This window comes from Anolis carolinensis, chromosome Y, assembly GCF_035594765.1.
Source record: "Anolis carolinensis isolate JA03-04 chromosome Y, rAnoCar3.1.pri, whole genome shotgun sequence".
Classification (NCBI taxonomy): Eukaryota; Metazoa; Chordata; class Lepidosauria; order Squamata; family Dactyloidae; genus Anolis; species Anolis carolinensis.
In genome coordinates this window covers 484,905-502,953 of record NC_085848.1, presented here as the reverse complement: position 1 = coordinate 502,953, position 18,049 = coordinate 484,905, and the positions used below count along the sequence as shown (strand labels likewise).

The 18,049-nt window shown below is 43.4% G+C and overlaps 1 protein-coding gene across 2 annotated transcripts in view; it reads left to right on the top strand.

Annotated features, from left to right (window-relative positions):
- The window catches only part of LOC134292941 (coiled-coil domain-containing protein 74B-like), a 50,975-nt gene that overhangs the window by 20,811 nt on the left and 12,115 nt on the right, over positions 1-18,049 (top strand). For both annotated transcript variants that reach the window (XM_062958821.1, XM_062958822.1), the window contains exons 4-6: positions 12,254-12,386; positions 17,615-17,852; positions 17,946-18,031. In XM_062958821.1, coding sequence (XP_062814891.1) covers positions 12,254-12,386; positions 17,615-17,852; positions 17,946-18,031 — 457 coding nt within the window. The remainder of the gene's footprint in view (positions 1-12,253; positions 12,387-17,614; positions 17,853-17,945; positions 18,032-18,049) is intronic.

The following is an 18,049-nucleotide window of genomic DNA, read 5'->3' as shown; positions in this document are numbered from 1 at the left end:
GGAAAAGCCTATTAAACATCAAATTAGGTTATGATTTTACAAATGAAGCACCAAAACATCATATTAGACACAAATTTGGCAGAAAATGTGCAGTATTACAATATGCAGTAATGCTATGTAGTAATTACTATATGTATGAATTTAGCACCAAAGTATCACGATAGATTGAAAACACTGACTATAAAAATGCATTGGATAAGTGAGACTCTACTGTAATTACTACATAGCATTACTGCGCATGGAACTACTTTTTCTGTCAAATTTGTTGTATAATATGATGTTTTGGTGCTTAATTTGTATAACGATTACCTAATTTGATGTTTAATTGATGCTTTTCCTGAATCCCTTCTTATTATCCAACATATTCACTTATCCTGCCGGTCTGTTTATGTTGGATAAGTGAGAATAAGCCGCCGCACCACATTCCTGGCTCATTCTGTCTCTTTGCTTTCCATTTTTTCTGCCAAAGTGGAGTCTCTTGCACTAGTCCCTGTTGAACTTCATTTTGTGAGTTTCGGCCAATCATCTCTCTAGTCTGTCAAGATCGTTTTGGATTCTGCTCCTGTCTTCTGGAGTGTTGGCTCTCCCTCCCAGTTTGGTCCCCTCTGCAAACTGGATGATCGTGCCTTCTGACCCTTCGTCTAAGTCCTTAATCAAGATCCTGAACAGAACCGGGCCCATAACCCTGCGGATGGCACTCCACTCGTCACTTCTTTCCATGATGAAGACGACGCATGGGTGAGAATCGCCCTTTGGGTTCGTTCGCTTAGCCAATGACAGATCCACCTCACCGTAGTTTTGTCTAGCCCACATTTTACTAGTTTCCTTGCCAGAAGGTCGTGGGGGACTTTGTCGAAGGCCTTACTGAAATCCAGGTCGGCTACATCCACGGCATTCCCTGTATCAACCCAACTCGTAACTCTGTCAAAAAAAGAGATCAGATGAGTCTGGCATGACTTGTTTTTGGTAAATCCGTGTTGACTATTAGCAATGACCGCATTTGTTTCGAAGTGTTTTCAGACCACTTCCTTAATGATCTTTTCCAGAATCCTGCCTGGTATCGATGTGAGGCTGACCGGACATTGGTAATTGTTTGGGTCGTTCTTTTTTCCCTTCTTGAAGATAGATCGGGACCACATTCGCCCTCCTCCAATCTGCTGGGACTTCTCCCGTTCTCCAAGAACTCTCGAAGATAATTGCCAGTGGTTCTGAAATAATTTCTGCTAATTCCTTCAATACTCTTGGATGTAGCTGATCTGGCCCTGGGGACTTGAATTCGTTTAGAGAGGCCAGTGGTCCTGGACAGCTTGTTTCCCTATTTGGGGTTGGATTTCCCCCAATCCTTCGTCCATTCCGTGTTGCTGAGGTTGAAGATGGCTTTCTTTTTCTGAGAAGACCGAGGCAAAGAAGGCATTGAGCAGTTCTGCCTTTTCCCTGTCCCCTGTCGCCATCACCCCATCTTCTCCTAGCAATGGCCCTATCGCCTCCTTGTTCTTCCTTTTTCTACCTGCATGAGCAGAAAAGCCTTTTTTGTTGTTTTTTATGTCCCTGGCAAGCCTGAGCTCATTTTGCGCTTTAGCCTTGCAAACCTTTTCCCTACAGGACTTGGCTATACGTTTGAATTCTTCTTTGGTGATTTCTCCCTTTTTCCACTTCTTGTGCATGTCACTTTTGGGTCTTAGCTCAGTTAGAAGTTCTTTGGACATCCATTCTGGCTTCTTCGCACTTGTCTTATTTTTCTTCTTTGTTGGCACTGTTTGCATTTGCGCCTTGAGTATTTCACTTTTGAAAAACTCCCATCCATCCTTAACTCCCTTGTCTTTTAATATTGGCGTCCATGGAATGCCGCTCAGTATTTCCTTCATTTTTTAAAGTCAGCTCTCTTAAAGTCCAGAATGCGTGTTTGACTTGTCTTAGTTTCAGCATTCCTTTGTATCACAAACTGCAGGAGCACATGGTCACTTGCCCCTAAGGATCCGACCACTTCAACTGTGTTGATCAGGTCTTCCACATTTGTTAAGATTAGATCAAGAGTAGCCGATCCCCTTGTTGCCTCTTCTACCTTTTGGACCATAAAATTGTCTGCAAGGCAAGTGAGGAATTTGTTGGACTTTGTACTCTTGGTCAAGTTTGTTTTCCAGCAGATATCGGGATAGTTGAAATCGCCCATGACTACTATATCTCTTCTTTGTGCCTGTTTGGTCAGCTGCTGACAGAAGGCTTCCTCAAGTCCTTCATCCTGGTTCGGAGGTCTGTAGTAGACACCCACAACAAGATCTTTTTGAGTCCCGGTTCCCTTGATTCTCATCCAGATGCTTTCCCGGATGCTTATCCAGATGTTTTCCGGATTACAGTCTTGCATTTCTTCTGCAACGTAACTGTTTTTGACATATAAAGCTACTCCCCCTCCTCTTCCCTTTGTTCTATTTCTGTGAAAGAGGTCATAGCCCTCAATGGCTACATTCCAGTGATGGGAGTCATCCCACCAGGTTTCAGTGATACCTATGACATCATACGTGTGGTGCTGTGCTAAGAGTTGGAGTTCGTCGTGCTTATTTCCCATGCTCTGAGCATTAGTGTAAAGACATGTAAGCCCCTGTGACCTCCCCTTGAGCTGTTTATTTGGGATTATTGTGCTTTCCGTACTTGGTCCTTGCTGTGTTTGTGCAGCCCTCCGTTTAGCCTTTTGGCGGTTCCCTGTGGTCGTGGGTAATATAGTGTTCGCCAGGCTGTTGTTCCCCTCCCCCAGTGGATCTAGTTTAAAGTGCGCCTGATGAGGTTTGTGAGTCTGTGTGCAAAAAGATGTTTTCCTACTTGTGTGAGATGCACCCCATCACTTGCCAGTGGGCCATCCTCCTGGAGGAGTAGGCCATGGTCCAGGAAGCCAAAACGCTCCTCCATTTTCTGAGCCAACTATTGACCTGTACTATTTTTCTGGCCCTTGTAGAGCCGTGTCCTACAACGGGGAGGAGGGATGAAAAGATCACCTGTACAATATACAGTTTTAGCTTACTTCCGAGGGCTCGAAAATAATTTGTGATCTTTTGAAAAGTATGCCTAGCGGTGTCATGGGTTCCTACATGAATCAACATAAGGTGGGGAGGGTGATGGGGCTTTAGGAGCCTGCTGAACCTCTGAGTGATATGGTGTATTTCTGCCCCCGGGAGGCAGCATGTTTCTCGGGCCATCCCATCCGGTCTGGAAATGATGGCTTCCGTTCCTCTAAGGAGGGAGTCCCCTACTACCAAGACCTGTTTCCTTTGAGGATTGACAGGGTCCCTTTTGTGCAAGACAGTGTGTATGTCCCCTGAAGAGTGTTCCTGTTGAAGTGAATCGTGTAGGTGTATAAAGTGTTGTCCTCCTCCTCAACATCCCCAGTGCATTCATCAATGACAATCCATTGAGATACATCCGAGAGCCCATCACTCTCCCAAGGGTGTTCCTGTTGCTCCTGGTCTACGATTGGGGATGGAGCATCTGCATGATTGTGTAAGTGTGAATGTGGTGATGCATCGCCCCTGTCAGGGCTATCTGCCCTGCAATGATCAAAGGTGGCCCACTGAGTGGTATCTAAGTAACTGTGGTCCTCCACAAGATGTGTTTCCTGATTGTATGTTAATGATGTAAGAATTTGGAATCTATTGTGTAAGTCAAGCTGAGAAGAAGTATTCTGCGGAGGCTGCCTGGTCCTGTGTCTCTTTCTACTGGTGACCTCCTTCCAAGCCTGAGGGTTGTGGACATTCAAATTGATCTCCCCATAAAGTTCCTCATCCTGCTGTTGGTGTGATGCGGGTTGTGTATCTAGAACAGCGTGTTGTGCAGTGACCAAGAAGAGCTCGAGTTCCTGAATGTCCTTAAGGGTCTTAATACGGTCCTTGGGTTGTTGTTGGATCCTCTGCTCCATCAGAGTCATCTGTTTGCATTTGGAGCAGATGTAGTTGTGTGAAAATTTTTGTGTGAAAAAGTGGAACATGCCACAGCTGGTGCATGCGATGGGAAAGTTTTGCTTGCATCTTTCGGTGAGTGGCTATAAAATACAGATTTTCGGATTTGAACTGGATTATATGGCAGTGTAGATTCAAGGCTTTTCCACAAAGCTATATAACCCAGAATGCCAAAGCAGATAATCCACAGTATCTGCTTTGGATTATCTTGAGTCCACACTGCCATATAATCCAGTTTAATGTGGATTATTTTTACAGTTGTGTAGAAGAGGTTTTATATAATCCAGATCAATAGGTACTGCTCCGGCGGGAAGGTAACGGTGCTCCATGCAGTCATGCCAGTGGCCACATGACCTTGGAGGTGTCTAAGGACAATGCCAGCTCTTGGGCTTAGAAATGGAGATGAGCTCCAACCCCCAGAGTGTAAGTAGATCAATAGTTACTGCTCGGGCGGGAAGGTAACAGTGGCGCTCCATTCAGTCATGCCTTTGGCCACATGACCTTGGAGGTGTCTATGGACAAAGCCAGTGTGGAGATGTGGAGGTGGAGGTTGTTTTTATTAATTAATTATATTATATATATAACTCTATCCACTGCCACCAGTTATTAAAGATGTCTTGTTTAAAAACGCTGCCACCCGATGTTAAGGGGATTATCAAATCTTGCCACCACTATTGGAAGATTTAGCCACTGGCTACTTAGAGAGGAGACTTTTAAATCTTGGTTTTTCTTCTTCTTCTTTATTCTTGATGTGTGTATATATGACAGAGACTGAGATGTTTGAGAGAACATTAACAAGTTTATTCAAGCACAAGCTTTATGGTTACAATAACTTTTCTTCTTGTTTGAGGCACGTTACCGAACAGTTAGAATCATAGAATCATAGAATAGTAGAGTTGGAAGAGACCTCATGGGCCATCCAGTCCAATCCCCTGCAAAGAAGCAGGAAATCGCATTCAAAGCACCCCCGAAAGACGGCCATCCAGCCTCTGCTTAAAAGCCTCCAAAGAAGGAGCCTCCACCACAGCCCGGGGGAGAGAGTTCCACTGTCAAAAAGCTCTCACAGTGAGGAAGTTCTTCCTGATGTTCAAAACTATATTGAGGTGATTCAAACTTCCTAAAATGTCACTTCTTTCTCCACTTCTTTCTATACTGCTTTCACCCAGTGAATTACAAACACAGACTATCTGTTCCTTATCTGGAAACAGACTACCTTAAAATAAGTCACCAAACTTATTTTAAAATTGACTCAAAAATCAAACATTTGAGCCACCCTGATCCCTCAACCAGAATCAGTCTCCCGGTACCTCATAAGGGCACCGACTCTAAAAACTGATCTTCCCTATGGTTCACTGACCACAGACAAGTGATTTTATCTTCAGTTTTAGAGATTCCTTGGTCTGATCATTACATCCTGAACACTCAAATTTTCGCGCGGCCGAGGAAACTGATGGATCCTATTAGACTTTCGAGTGTCCTTAAAGAACTGGATTACACAGCTGATTCTCTGCACGAAAGAGTAGAAAATTGGAATAAAAATCTATCAACTGCCCTTAGATATAGTTGCCCCTAAACGGGCTTTTCGCCCCCGCTGGAATAGATCTCCGTGGTTCTTGGATGCATTACGCCAGATGAAACTTGCGCGGAAGAGATTAGAACGTAGATGGCGCAAGAAACCTGATGAAACATCAAAGTTGGCTCTCAAAACACATCAGAAAATCTACGAAGCAGCCACCAGAGAGGCCAAAAAGGAATATATTTCCTCACTGATAGCTTCCGCCAGATCTCGACCTGCTCAAATATTTAAAATTGTTCGCAACATCATAAATCCAACCCATCCAGCCAAAGATATGGCCAATCAGGATATTACAGGAGAGACCTTCCAGAGCTACTTCATAAATAAGATCAATCTGCTTCGCGAAGGGCTACCTCCCACAGAGGACACATTGAGGGAACTAGAAGCTTTCTGGCCATCGAGTGACAAACGTCTAGAACTTTTTGTGACATTAGAAATGGAAGATCTGGAAAAGACTCTAGCTGCAGCAGGACCAACTACCTACTCCCTCGACCCTTGCCCCTCCCGGTTGGTTAAGGAGTGCTGGAAGGGACTACGAGATCCCTTAAGGGACATCATTAACAGCTCCTTGGAACAAGGAATCTTCCCAGAGTGTCTCAAAGAAGCAGTGGTTCACCCTCTTCTGAAAAACCAAGTCTAGACGCCACCATACCTAGTAACTACCGCCCAGTTTCAAACCTTACGTTTTTGAGCAAGGTGATTGAGCGGACAGTGGGGGGACAGCTACAGCAATTCTTAGATGAGACTGTGGGCTTAGACCCCTTCCAATCAGGCTTTCGTTCAGATCATGGGACAGAGACTGTCTTGGTAGCTATTACTGACGAAATTCGTTGTCAGCTAGACCAGGGCGGATCAGCGCTCTTGGTACTCTTGGACCTTAAAGCTGCCTTCGACACCGTGGACCATGACTTGCTGATCCATCGATTGGCTATGTCTGGTGTACGAGGTTTACTCTTCAATGGTTCACTTCGTTTCTCCGGGACCAGAGACAGAGGGTGGAGTGGTCAGGCCAAAGCTCTGAGAGCTCCTGCCTTGGCTGTGGAGTTCCCCAGGGCGCTATCCTTTCGCCCCTGTTATTCAACATCTACGTCCGACCACTTGCTGGACGAGTGCAGAGCTTTGGCCTAGAGTGCTACCAGTATGCAGATGACACCCAGCTACTCTTGCGTCTCGAACCTGGGACAACCACGATTCCTGAGAGCTTTAAGTTGTGTTTTGAAGAAGTGATGAGTTGGTTGCGAGCAAGTAGACTAAAAGTGAATTCCGCAAAAATTGAGATACTCTGGCCCGGCCAGCCACCAGAGTTAACCCAGTCACTGCCTGATCTCGATGGGGAAGTTCTGGTTCCGTCTGCGACTGTTAAAAGCCTTGGGGCTGTGTTGGACTCATCGCTGACGATGGAGGCCCAGATCACTGGCCTTTTCCCATCTTCGCCAGGCAAGGAAATTGGCATCCTACCTCTCAACAGAAGCATTGGCAACGGTCATCCATGCAACAGTCACCACTCGGTTGGATTATTGTAACGCCTTATATGCCTGCCTTCCAAAGACAAAAACCCATAATAATAATAATAATAATAATAATAATAATAATAATAATAATAACAACTTTATTTTTATACCCCGCCCCATCTCCCCGAAGGGACTCGGGGCAGCTTACATGGGGCCAGGCCCGATAAAACAAACAAATAACAGTAACAAAGCAATAAAACAATTATCCCAGTAAAAAACATCAACATCAATAAAAACAATTATTAAAATCAACAAGCAGGATACAGTGTTAAAAACAGGAGACTAATTCGTAGAACCCAGGCGAATGTAGAGTGTTACGAAATGAGAAATGAAATCTCAAGTTGAATGGACAATAAAGTGCTGTATAAAATGGCAAGACAACAACAATGGGACTATTATGGAATGGGCAGATAGATCAGTCCGACAACAAATTAAGTGCCAAAGGCCTTTTGGAACAGCCAGGTTTTTAAGCTCTTCCGGAAGGAGAGGAAGGTGGGGGCCAGCCTAATCTCCCTAGGGAGCAAGTTCCAAAGCTGGGGGGCCACGACGGAGAAGGCCCTCTCTCTCGTCCCCACCAACCGCGCCTGCGAGGGTGGTGGAAGCGAGAGAAGGGCCTCCCCCGACGAGCGAAGAGATCGTGCGGGTTCATAGGGGGAGATGCGGTCTCTAAGGTAGGCGGGTCCCAAACCGTTCAGGGCTTTGTAGGTGATAACCTGCACCTTGAATTGGGCCCGGAAAGTAAACGGCAGCCAGTGGAGCTCCTTAAACAGAGGCGTTGAACGTGCCCTGTAATTCGCTCCAGTTAGAAACCTGGCTGCCGAGCGTTGTACTAGTTGCAATTTCCGGGCCGTCTTCAAAGGCAGCCCCACGTAGAGCGCATTGCAATCGTCCAGCCTAGAGGTGACTCAGGCGTGGACCACCATGGCCAAGTCAGACTTCACGAGGTACGGTCGCAGCTGGCGCACAGGCTTTAGTTGTGCAAAGGCCCTCCCGGCCACGGCCGACACCTGAGCCTCAAGAGTCAGCCCCAAATCCAGGAGGACCCCCAAGCTGCGGACCTGCGCCTTCAGGGGGAGTGCGACCCCATCAAGTACAGGTGGCCACCCAATACCCCGATCGGACTTTCGACTGACCTGGAGGACCTCTGTCTTGTCGGGATTAAGTTTCAGCTTGTTTGCCCTCATCCAGGCCAACACAGCGGCCAGACACTGGTCCAGAATCCGAGGGGCTTCCTTGGATTTAGGTGGAAAGGAGTAGTAGAGTTGGGTGTCATCCGCATAGAGATGGCACCGCACTCCAAAACCCCGGATGACCTCGCCCAGCGGTTTCATGTAGATATTAAAAACCATGGGGGACAGAATAGAACCTTGCGGGACCCCACAGGTCAATGGCCAGGGGTCCGAGCAGGTGTCCCCCCAGCTTCACCATCTGGGAACGTCCCTCCAGGAAGGACTGAAGCCACTGCAAAACAGCACCCCCAAGGCCCATCCCAGAGAGACGTCCCAGAAGGAGACCATGGTCGATGGTCTCGAAAGCCGCTGAGATGTCCAAGAGAACCATCAGGGTCACACTCCCCCTGCCCAGCTCCCTGCGGAGGTCATCCACCAAGGCCACCCAAGCCGTCTCGGTACTGAACCCAGGCCTGAAGCCAGACTGTGATTGGTCCAGAAAATCCGTATCTTCCAAGAATCCCTGGAGCTGAGAGGCAACCACCCGCTCCAAGACCTTGCCCAAGAATGGTAGGTTAGAGATTAGCCTGTAGTTACAAGGATTGGTCGGATCCAATGAGGCCTTCTTCAAAATTGGCCTTACCACTGCTTGTTTTAGGCTGGATGGAAATTTGCCCTGCCCCAAAGAGGCATTAATTATTGCCACAAACCAATCAACTAACCCACCACTGGCCTGTTTTAAAAGCCAAGATGGGCAGGGATCTAGGGCACAGGTAGTCGCCCTCACCGCTCCAAGAATCTTGTCCACATCATCAGGTTGCACAAACTGAAACGAATCCCACAAGATCGAACAGACAGATGCCTCGGTTATCCGAAGATCCGAATGGTCCAAAACGCGGCGGCCAGGCTGCTAGCGGGATCATCTATAAGCTCCCATATTACACCGATTCTGAAACAACTGCATTGGCTACCAATAGAACATCGGATCTCTTACAAGATATTGGTCCTGACATTTAGAGCTCGAAATGGCCAAGGACCATGATATCTTAGGGACCGCCTCATTTCTTTCTTCCATCCATGGTCACCTCGGTCCTCCCAGGAAAATCTCCTCTACGTACCGGGCCCAAGGGAGGTACTCCCAGAAGCTACAAGGCATAGAGGCTTTTCGATCTATGCTCCAATTCTGTGGAACTCATTGCCTCCATATCTTAGAGCAATGTCGGAGTTGTGACCTTTTGGAAAAGCGCTCAAGACTTGGCTGTTTGGTTGTGCATTTAAGTAAATCAGATCTAATTTGCCAAATAGTCACTGTTGAATGTTTTTAGGCTGAATGTTTTCATATTGTGGAATGACATTTTAAATTGTAAGTCGCTCGGAGCACTCGGGTGGAGAGCGACTAATTAGGAAATAAAGTGAAGTGAAGTGAAGTGAAGACTCTGACTGAGTTTCCTTCCAAATTCTGCTCTCTTATCAGCTAACCCAGTTGGCTCCGCCCCCTTCTCCATGGCAACCAATTCATGGTGCAGAGTAACTGAAATATTAACCCTTTTTTTAAACACAGTTAAACATGGCATCTGTAAATAAAAAATCACACTTTGTTACACCTCCCAACTCATAAAGATTATTTTTGACTTTTCTATAACCTAGAATAGTCAAACTTAATATGGATTGCATCTAAAATTATACATCAATACATGGTAACATACATTTAACATACAATCTTAACATATTATCATGCCACACATAAAGCATAAATACAAACCTTTACCTCCTTCTTAGTACACTAAGTTACTTTGCCTGTAACTCTATATGGAATTATCATATATACATTTCGTAGGGATCTTCTTCTCCATACCACCTGATACAAGTTATAGACATTTCACACTGCGGCGCATTCCAGAGGTTAACATGTTGTTGGGGACAATTATATTTTCTCCTCCCAACAACATCATTGTAAACTGACTTTCATGTATGGAGGGAAGATAGGTTGGAGTATATATATATCAGGAGGATTTGGAGGGTAAGGAAGGATAACAAAACTGATGAATTTATGTGAGTAAATATGGTAACTTATATAGGAAAGTACGGTAACTGCCACCAACGTGAGGTAATGTCTTTTAAAGTATGTGATGAATAGTCAATGGTAATGGCTTTCCCTCAGGCTCAGAGTGAGGCAAGGAGACTTATCTTTATAAACAACAAAATTCAAGTTTATTTGTACATAAGCGTGTGGTTCCAATATCTAGATGTTTCAGGATCTTAAGTTACAGTGCAGTCTTGTTTGAATGAATATTTCTTAAACAACTTCTTTCAGAAAGTAATAAGTTAAACTCCCGGTCAGCTTATATCTTCAGCCTTTCCCTGAATGACACCAAGCTGCCGTCTCTGCCTGTATAAACAAGCCTCAATTTCCTAATTTTCCAAGCTTTAAAGAGTAGCTTCTACCCAGCTAACTTCAATAGCTCCTACTTCTTCAGAAGTCTAACAGCAACCGTTTTTTTTCAAAAAGGGTAAGCTTTAACTGCCAACTAAGCCACGCCCCCTTCTTCTCCAAGGAGAGGCTACGTTGCTATGGCAACCTGCTGTACACTGCTTCCACAGGCTTCTATGTGAGACCTGTCTTCATCAATACATAACTCCCCTTTTTTCCTTTTAATAAACAAATAAAATCATATCAATAATTCCCATTAACTCATAACATCCTTACAATCATGAACTCCCTTAGTCCCCAAATGTCTTTTACAAAACTTCCAAGAGTCATTGAAGAAATCCTGGGAAACATAGTTCATGCACTTTCGTGGAACATCAAAAGCAAACCGCTGATGGCCAAAACTACCAATCCCCAACACGTAAGGGTCTTTAAAACTCTCTCAGTTGAAAAGCAATCTCCGCCTGCTTCTTGGTTCGCTGCAATCAGCAACTCTCAAACTCAAGATGTCTGTCTTCCTCTGTGTGTCCATTGGTCCTTTAGGCTTTCCCACAAACAGTAACTCTAATTGACCAAAATCTGGTGTTTTCCTGAAGTAAATCTTTTTCTGGCCACACGTGCTGACCATGTCCTGTACCTGCGGTGACCAAAGAGGCAACCACTGAGTAGATAGAATCAGTCATTTCCCAAAATTCCCTCAGAACTTCATCTTCCTTCCCATCTTCACTGGGAACCACATTGTTTGCTCTGTTAGCAACAAGCAACTTCATGTCACCATCTTTCTCTGATAAATCTTTTTCTGGTAAATCTTTTGGTAGGGCACAGTCACTTTTCAAACCATTACTCTTCTTTATACCAACATTCATTTCTTTACATTGCTCAAGCAAATCATTCTCATTAATGACTGGCACTTCTAAATCCTCCATCACCTCAGCTTGCTCTACTCCTGTGTCACCATGGTATTGAATAGGGACCTCAGCGATTGGCGCTTCATTTGCCTCAGCCTCGCAATGAATCCCAAGCTGTGACTCAGACAATTTTTCTTCAAACTACAGGAAAGGAGATTCCACCTGAACCTTAGGAAGAACTTCCTCACTGTGAGAAGGGCTGTTTGGCAGTGGAACTCTCTGCCCCGGGCCGTGGTGGAGGCTCCTTCCTTGGAGATTTTGAAGCAGAGGCTGGATGGCCATCTGTCGGGGGTGCTTTGAATGCGATTTCCTGCTTCTTGGCAGAATGGGGTTGGACTGGAGGGCCCATGAGGTCTCTTCCAACTCTACGATTCTATGATTCTATGATTCTATGACACTTGGGAAGTGTTCGACTTGTGATTTTGTGAAACGAAATCCAGCATATCTATTTTGTTTGCTGTGTCATACAATAATAATAATAATAATAATAATAATAATAATAATAATAATAATACATCGCAGAGTCATGAATGCTTGGGAAGTGTTCGAGTTGTGATTCTGTGATACGAAATTCAGCATATACATCTCACTTGCTGTGTCATACTCTGTCTTTGTGTCAATAATAATAATAATAATAATAATAATAAATTCAATAAAATAGCAATATTAATTATATATATATATATAAATCTACACACATCTTATACTGTTTTAAAGCTTTCTTCAAGGAAGAGAAAGAAATTGAGGATAGAAGAGAAAGTGATGAAGCAGAAGGAGAAGAAGAAGAGGAAAGAGAAGAGGAGGGGGGGAAAGAGGCCGTGGAGACCCCTCTCAAGGAGCCCTGTGAAAGGTGTATTATTTAGATGTTTAATTTGGGACATTGAATCTGTTGAGACAGGTTTAGTTTCATATTGTCTTTTATTGGAATAGATTGCTCTGTACAATCTAAGCAAAGTCTGTTGTTATTATATTTATTGCAAGCATTAATATAGGTAATATTTATCATGACAGAAGTGATTTTTTTCATGTCAGGAGCAAATTGAGAAACTGGAAGTTGCTTCTGGTGTGAGAGAATTGGCCGTCTCCTAGGATGTTGTCCAGGGGACGTTGCCCAGATGTTTTTGATGGGAGGCTTCTCTCATGTCGCCTCATGGAGCTGGAGCTGACGGAGGGAGCTCATCTACACTCTCCCTGGGTTGGATTCAAACTGGCAGCCTTCGGGACAGAAACCCAATCTTCAATCTGCAGTCCTGCCAGCACAAGGGTTTAACCCACTACGCTACCGGAGGCTCCTAGAAGAGAATTGAGAATATAATGACAATGTATAAAAAACCCACAAAGTTAAAAACTTAGCATGATACTAAATGCCTTTTGAGCAGTAGCTGGCCACTTTTTGTGCCTCTGGTGTCACTGTAAAAAATCCTCCCTTGTGTATGTGTCAGGACTCAGGCTGCATTGTAATAGGTACTCTGTGGTTTGCCCTTCTCCACACACATGTTGTGGACTCCACTTTGTGGACCCATTTCCTAAGATTGGCTCTGCATCTCATTTCATGCCAGAGCGCAGTCTGTTCAGCACCTTCCAAGTCACCCATTCTTCTGTGTGCCCAGGATAGAGTCTCTCATCTGGTATCAGACTTGTGTTGAGGTTCCGGGTTTTAGCCTGCCACTTTGGGACTCTCACTTGCTGAGGTGTTCCTGCGAGTATCTCTGTAGATCTTAGAAAACTGTTTCTTGATTTGAGGCATTGGCATGCTGGCTGATACCCGAACAGAGGATGGGCATGGGATCTCACTGCCTTGGTCCTTTCATTGCTGGCTGCTACTTCTCAGTGGATGTCAGGTGGTGCAATGCCAGCTAAGCAGTATAATTTCTCCAGTAATTTGGAGTGTAGATATCCTGTGATAATGTGGCATGTCTCATTAAGAGCTACATCCACTCTTTTAACATGGGTGAGATGTGTCCCACAGTGGGCATGCATATTCAGCAGCCGAGTAGCCAAGCGCAAGGGCAAATGTCTTCACTGTGCCTGGTTGTGATCCCCTGGTTGTGCCAGTCCACTTTCATATGATATTATTTCCAGCGCCCACTTTTTGTTTTTCAAAACAATCATATCAGAAGAATTTGAGAACATCCTGCAAATCACTTCTGGTGTGAGATAATTGGTCTACAGATATTTTGCCCAGGAGACACCTGGATGTATTACCATCCTGGTGGGAGGTTTCTCTCATGTCTCTGAAAGCTAGAGCTGACAGATGGGAGCTCACCCCATCTCACAGATTTGAACCAGAAATTTTCAGGTCAGCAACCCAATCTTCAAATCAGCAGTACAGCCAGCAAAAAGGTTTAACCCATTGCACCAGTTCAGCTCCCTCCTTTTTGCTTGATAGCCAAGCAGTGTTTCTTGTAAGCCAGAGCATGGTCCAGAGTGACTCCCAGGTGTGTTGTTGTGCTGCAATGCTCCAGTGGGATTCCTTCCCAAGTCATCCTCAGAGCTCGAGATGCTTGTCTGTTCTTAAGGGGGAATGCAAGCGTCTGGTTTTAGATGGATAAGGAATTAGTATTATTATTGTTATATTTATTTTTATGTTTCAATATTTATTATTATTGAGTTGGGATTATTACTATTACTATTGTATTCTATTTTATTGTATTATTAATAGTAAGAATATTAGTTTTAACAATAATGATATTTTAATTTCTAATTGTATTATTATTAATTGTATTGCATTTTTATCATTTTATTGTATTATTAGTACTATGGAGATGAGGTATTTTAGTATTATTTTAATGTATTGGTTTACTGTTGTCTTATTGCATTATCTATCTTATCTATCTATCTATCTATCTATCTATCTATCTATCTATCTATACATACATACATACATACATACACAGTAGTCTCGCTTATCCAAGCTCCACTTATCCAAGGTTCTAGATTATCCAACATAGTTTGCCTTTTAGTAGTCAATGTTTTTGTAGTCAATTTTTCAACAAATTGCAAAATTTTGGTGCTAAATTCATAGTAATTATTACATAACATTATTGTGTACTGAACTGCTTTTTCTATCCATTTGTTGTATAATGATGCTTAATTTGTAAAATCATAACATAATAGGTTATTATGTTATAATAGGTTTTTCTTTAATCCCTCGTTATTATCCAACATTTTCACTTATCCATTGTTCTGCTGGCGCATTTATGTTGGATAAGTGAGACTTTACTATAATGTATGTTTTCCCCATGTAGTAAACAACAAAACTACTGAACCAGATCACACCAAATTTGGCCACAAAACACATAGTCATCCAACCTATGTCTTTCAATTAAAAAAAACCCCTAGAAAAATAGTCCAAATTACAGAGGATGATGAAGAGCTGTTCTCCCCCTTGCTGCCAGTTGGAAGGGTATGCCACACCCCCTTCGTGTCATAGCCACCCCCTCAGCCACAATGGCGTCCAGGGGGCAGGCAGGGTTCACTCAGGCCTCTTCCAGACTGCCTATAAAATACAGATTATCTGATTTGAACTGGATTATATGGCAGTGTAGACTCAAGGCCCTTCCACACAGCTATATTACCCAGAATGCCAAGGCAGGATAATCCACAGTATCTGCTTTGAACTGGATTATCTTCAGTTTGGATTTTATACAGCTGCGTAGAAGGGACCTCATATAATCCACTTCTAATCAGATATCATAAGATTGTAAATATAATATACTAGCTATGCCCGGCCACGTGTTGCTGTGGCGTTGTCTGGTTGTGTTGGTGAGAAATTGTTGAGGTAGTGGTGGTATTGAATGTCTGTTGTATGGTTGTCTTTATGTTTAGTATGCATTTGGTTGTTTGTGTACTGTGAAAGTGGTGAGGGTAGAGGGGGTCTATGTCCCTATGTAGTAGTATATAGTATTTATATACGTTGTGCATGTGTTGGGAATGCTTGGATTGTGTCCTGCTGCATAGTAGAAAGGGTTGGGCTGGATGGCCCTTAGGGGTCTCTCCAAACTCTTTTACCTGTCCCCTGGGCTGAGTAGGTTGCTAGGAGACCAAGTGGGCGGAACTTAGCCTTGTAACTGGCAGCAATTGGATAAAACAGTTATTCCTCTCCCTCTAATTAGGACTTTATTTTTCTTTTCTTTTTGTTGTATCAACCTAGAGCCATGGATGATGGGTTGTATTGTCAGATTTTGAGGTTGGGGGGCCTGTAGTTTTGTTGTTTTGTCCGCTGCCCTGATGCCATCACTCTTTTATATATAGAGATAATAATTACTGTGGTGTAATAATACAGAACAATATAAAATCAGGACAGTAAATAAGGAGCAACACTCTGAAAATAGGGACATTTCAGAAATGAAACAACCAGAGCCAGCTAACACCTCCCAACAAAGGATTCCCCCAGGCAGGAAGCAGCCAGGCTTTGAAGCTGCACGGCCATTAAATGCTAATCAGGGTGACTACTTACAACATCCATACTTGCTGCACTATTTATTGCTATTCATCCTGGCCAAACAGGAAACCCCCAGGCTTTGAAGCCACGAGGCTAGTCCGTCCCATTCAACCTGGCCTAGCAAGGAGGCCCTAGGTAGAAAGCGGCCAGGCTTTTAAGCTGCAAGGCTGTTCAGTGCAATTCAATCTGGTCAAACAAGGATTCCCCTACAAAGGAAGCAGCCAGGCTTCACAGCAGCTCTTTGATTAAGGGTGCGACTCCAGCTCATCAAACAGGGATTCCCCTAGGCATAACACAGTCAGGCATTGAAGCTGCAAGGCTATTCAGTGTAATTCAAGCTGGCCAACAAAGGATTAACCTTGGTAGAAGACAGCTAGGCTTTGAAGCAACGATACTACTCTGTACTATTGAAGCTGACCAACCCAAGATCCCCCCAGGTAGCAAGCAGCCAGGCTTTGAAGTAGTCAGGCTATTTGTTGCAATTCTAGCAGTCCAAAAAAACCATTCCCCAAAACACCATTCCTGTTTCTTGGCAGGGGGTTGGACTGGATGGCCCATGAGGTCTCTTCCAACTCTAGGATTCTATGATTCTATGAACGCAAGTACCCAGCCTTCCAAGCAGCAAGCCCATTGCATTGTATTCCATCTCACCAAACAAAGATTCCCATAAGAAGAAAACAGCCAGGCTTTGAGGCTGCAAGGCTATTCACTGCTATTCCACCTGGCCAATAAAGGATTTGCATTAGCCACAGCAACGCGTGGCCGGGCAAAGCTACTCTGTTTCCCCGAAAATAAGATATCCCCTGAAAATAAGACCTAGTAGAGGCCTTGCTAAATTAATATAAGGCCTCCCCTGAAAGCAAGACCCAGCAAAGCTTTGTTTGGAAGCATGCCCAACGAACAGAACGCCAGAGCATGCAGGTAAATGTACATACCATAGATTGTTGTACATGGAAATAATGGTAGTAACAGGAATATAATCAATATTCAATTTTTTGTTCAACAATAAATGTGAATTCTTCTTCATGGAAAAATAAGACATTCCTTGAAAATAAGACCTAGCACATCTTTGGGAGCAAAAATTAATATAAGACATGGGGAAACACAGTAGGATTTAATAATATTTGTTTTATTATTTATTTATTTATTTATTATTCAAACTTATATGCTGCCACTCCCCTAGGGCTCGGGGTGGCTTACAAGAACAGGCTAAAATCTAACAACTTAAAAACATCTTAAAACATCTTTAAAACATCCTAAAAGCACTTTTTAAAAACATCAATAACAGAACTCAAAAGCCTGCCGAAACAGGTGTGTTATTGAAATGGGACTATTGTATTTATCACTATTAATTGTATTTTATATGTATTGCATTATTAATTCTTTTTATATTACTATTTTTATTTTTCCTAAAATATTAAATATAATATTAATAGTAGTACTATTATAATAAATATAATAAAATAAAATAAAATAGCAAATATAATAAAATAAAATATAGTATTATTTCTATTATACTAGCTTTTCTATTTATTATTACTATTATGTTTAATATTGTATTTATTATAGAATTATTAGATTTCCTATATTATTATTATTATTATTATTATTATTATTATTATTATTCCTTTCAGAGAGCCGGACTTTGTAGACCATAGCAGCCCTCATTCCCCAGCATCCCCTCCCCCTCCTTCCCCTCCCCCCCCTTGCCCTTTGACCCAGAAGCAGCCCCCTCCTCCACTCCCAGGGGCCTCCTCCAACCCTTTCCTGGCCAACGTCCTTCCCTCCCGAAGCAGGAAGCCACCATCTTTGGAGGAGTGTGAGGCTGTTATCCGCCAGCTCTGGAATGTCAACCACATGCAGATGCAGGAAGTGAGTAACAAGGATGGGAAAAGGGAGCTGGGCTCCTACAGAAAGTGACTTTATATATTCCCCATTCATTTATTTCTGTGATTTCTGCTACAGTTGATATACTTGAGGTCCTGCTTGGAAGACATTCACCGTACCAAGAGGATCCCAGAAGACTACATGCAGATTTCTGGACGTTTTGGGTATATTTTTATTTATTT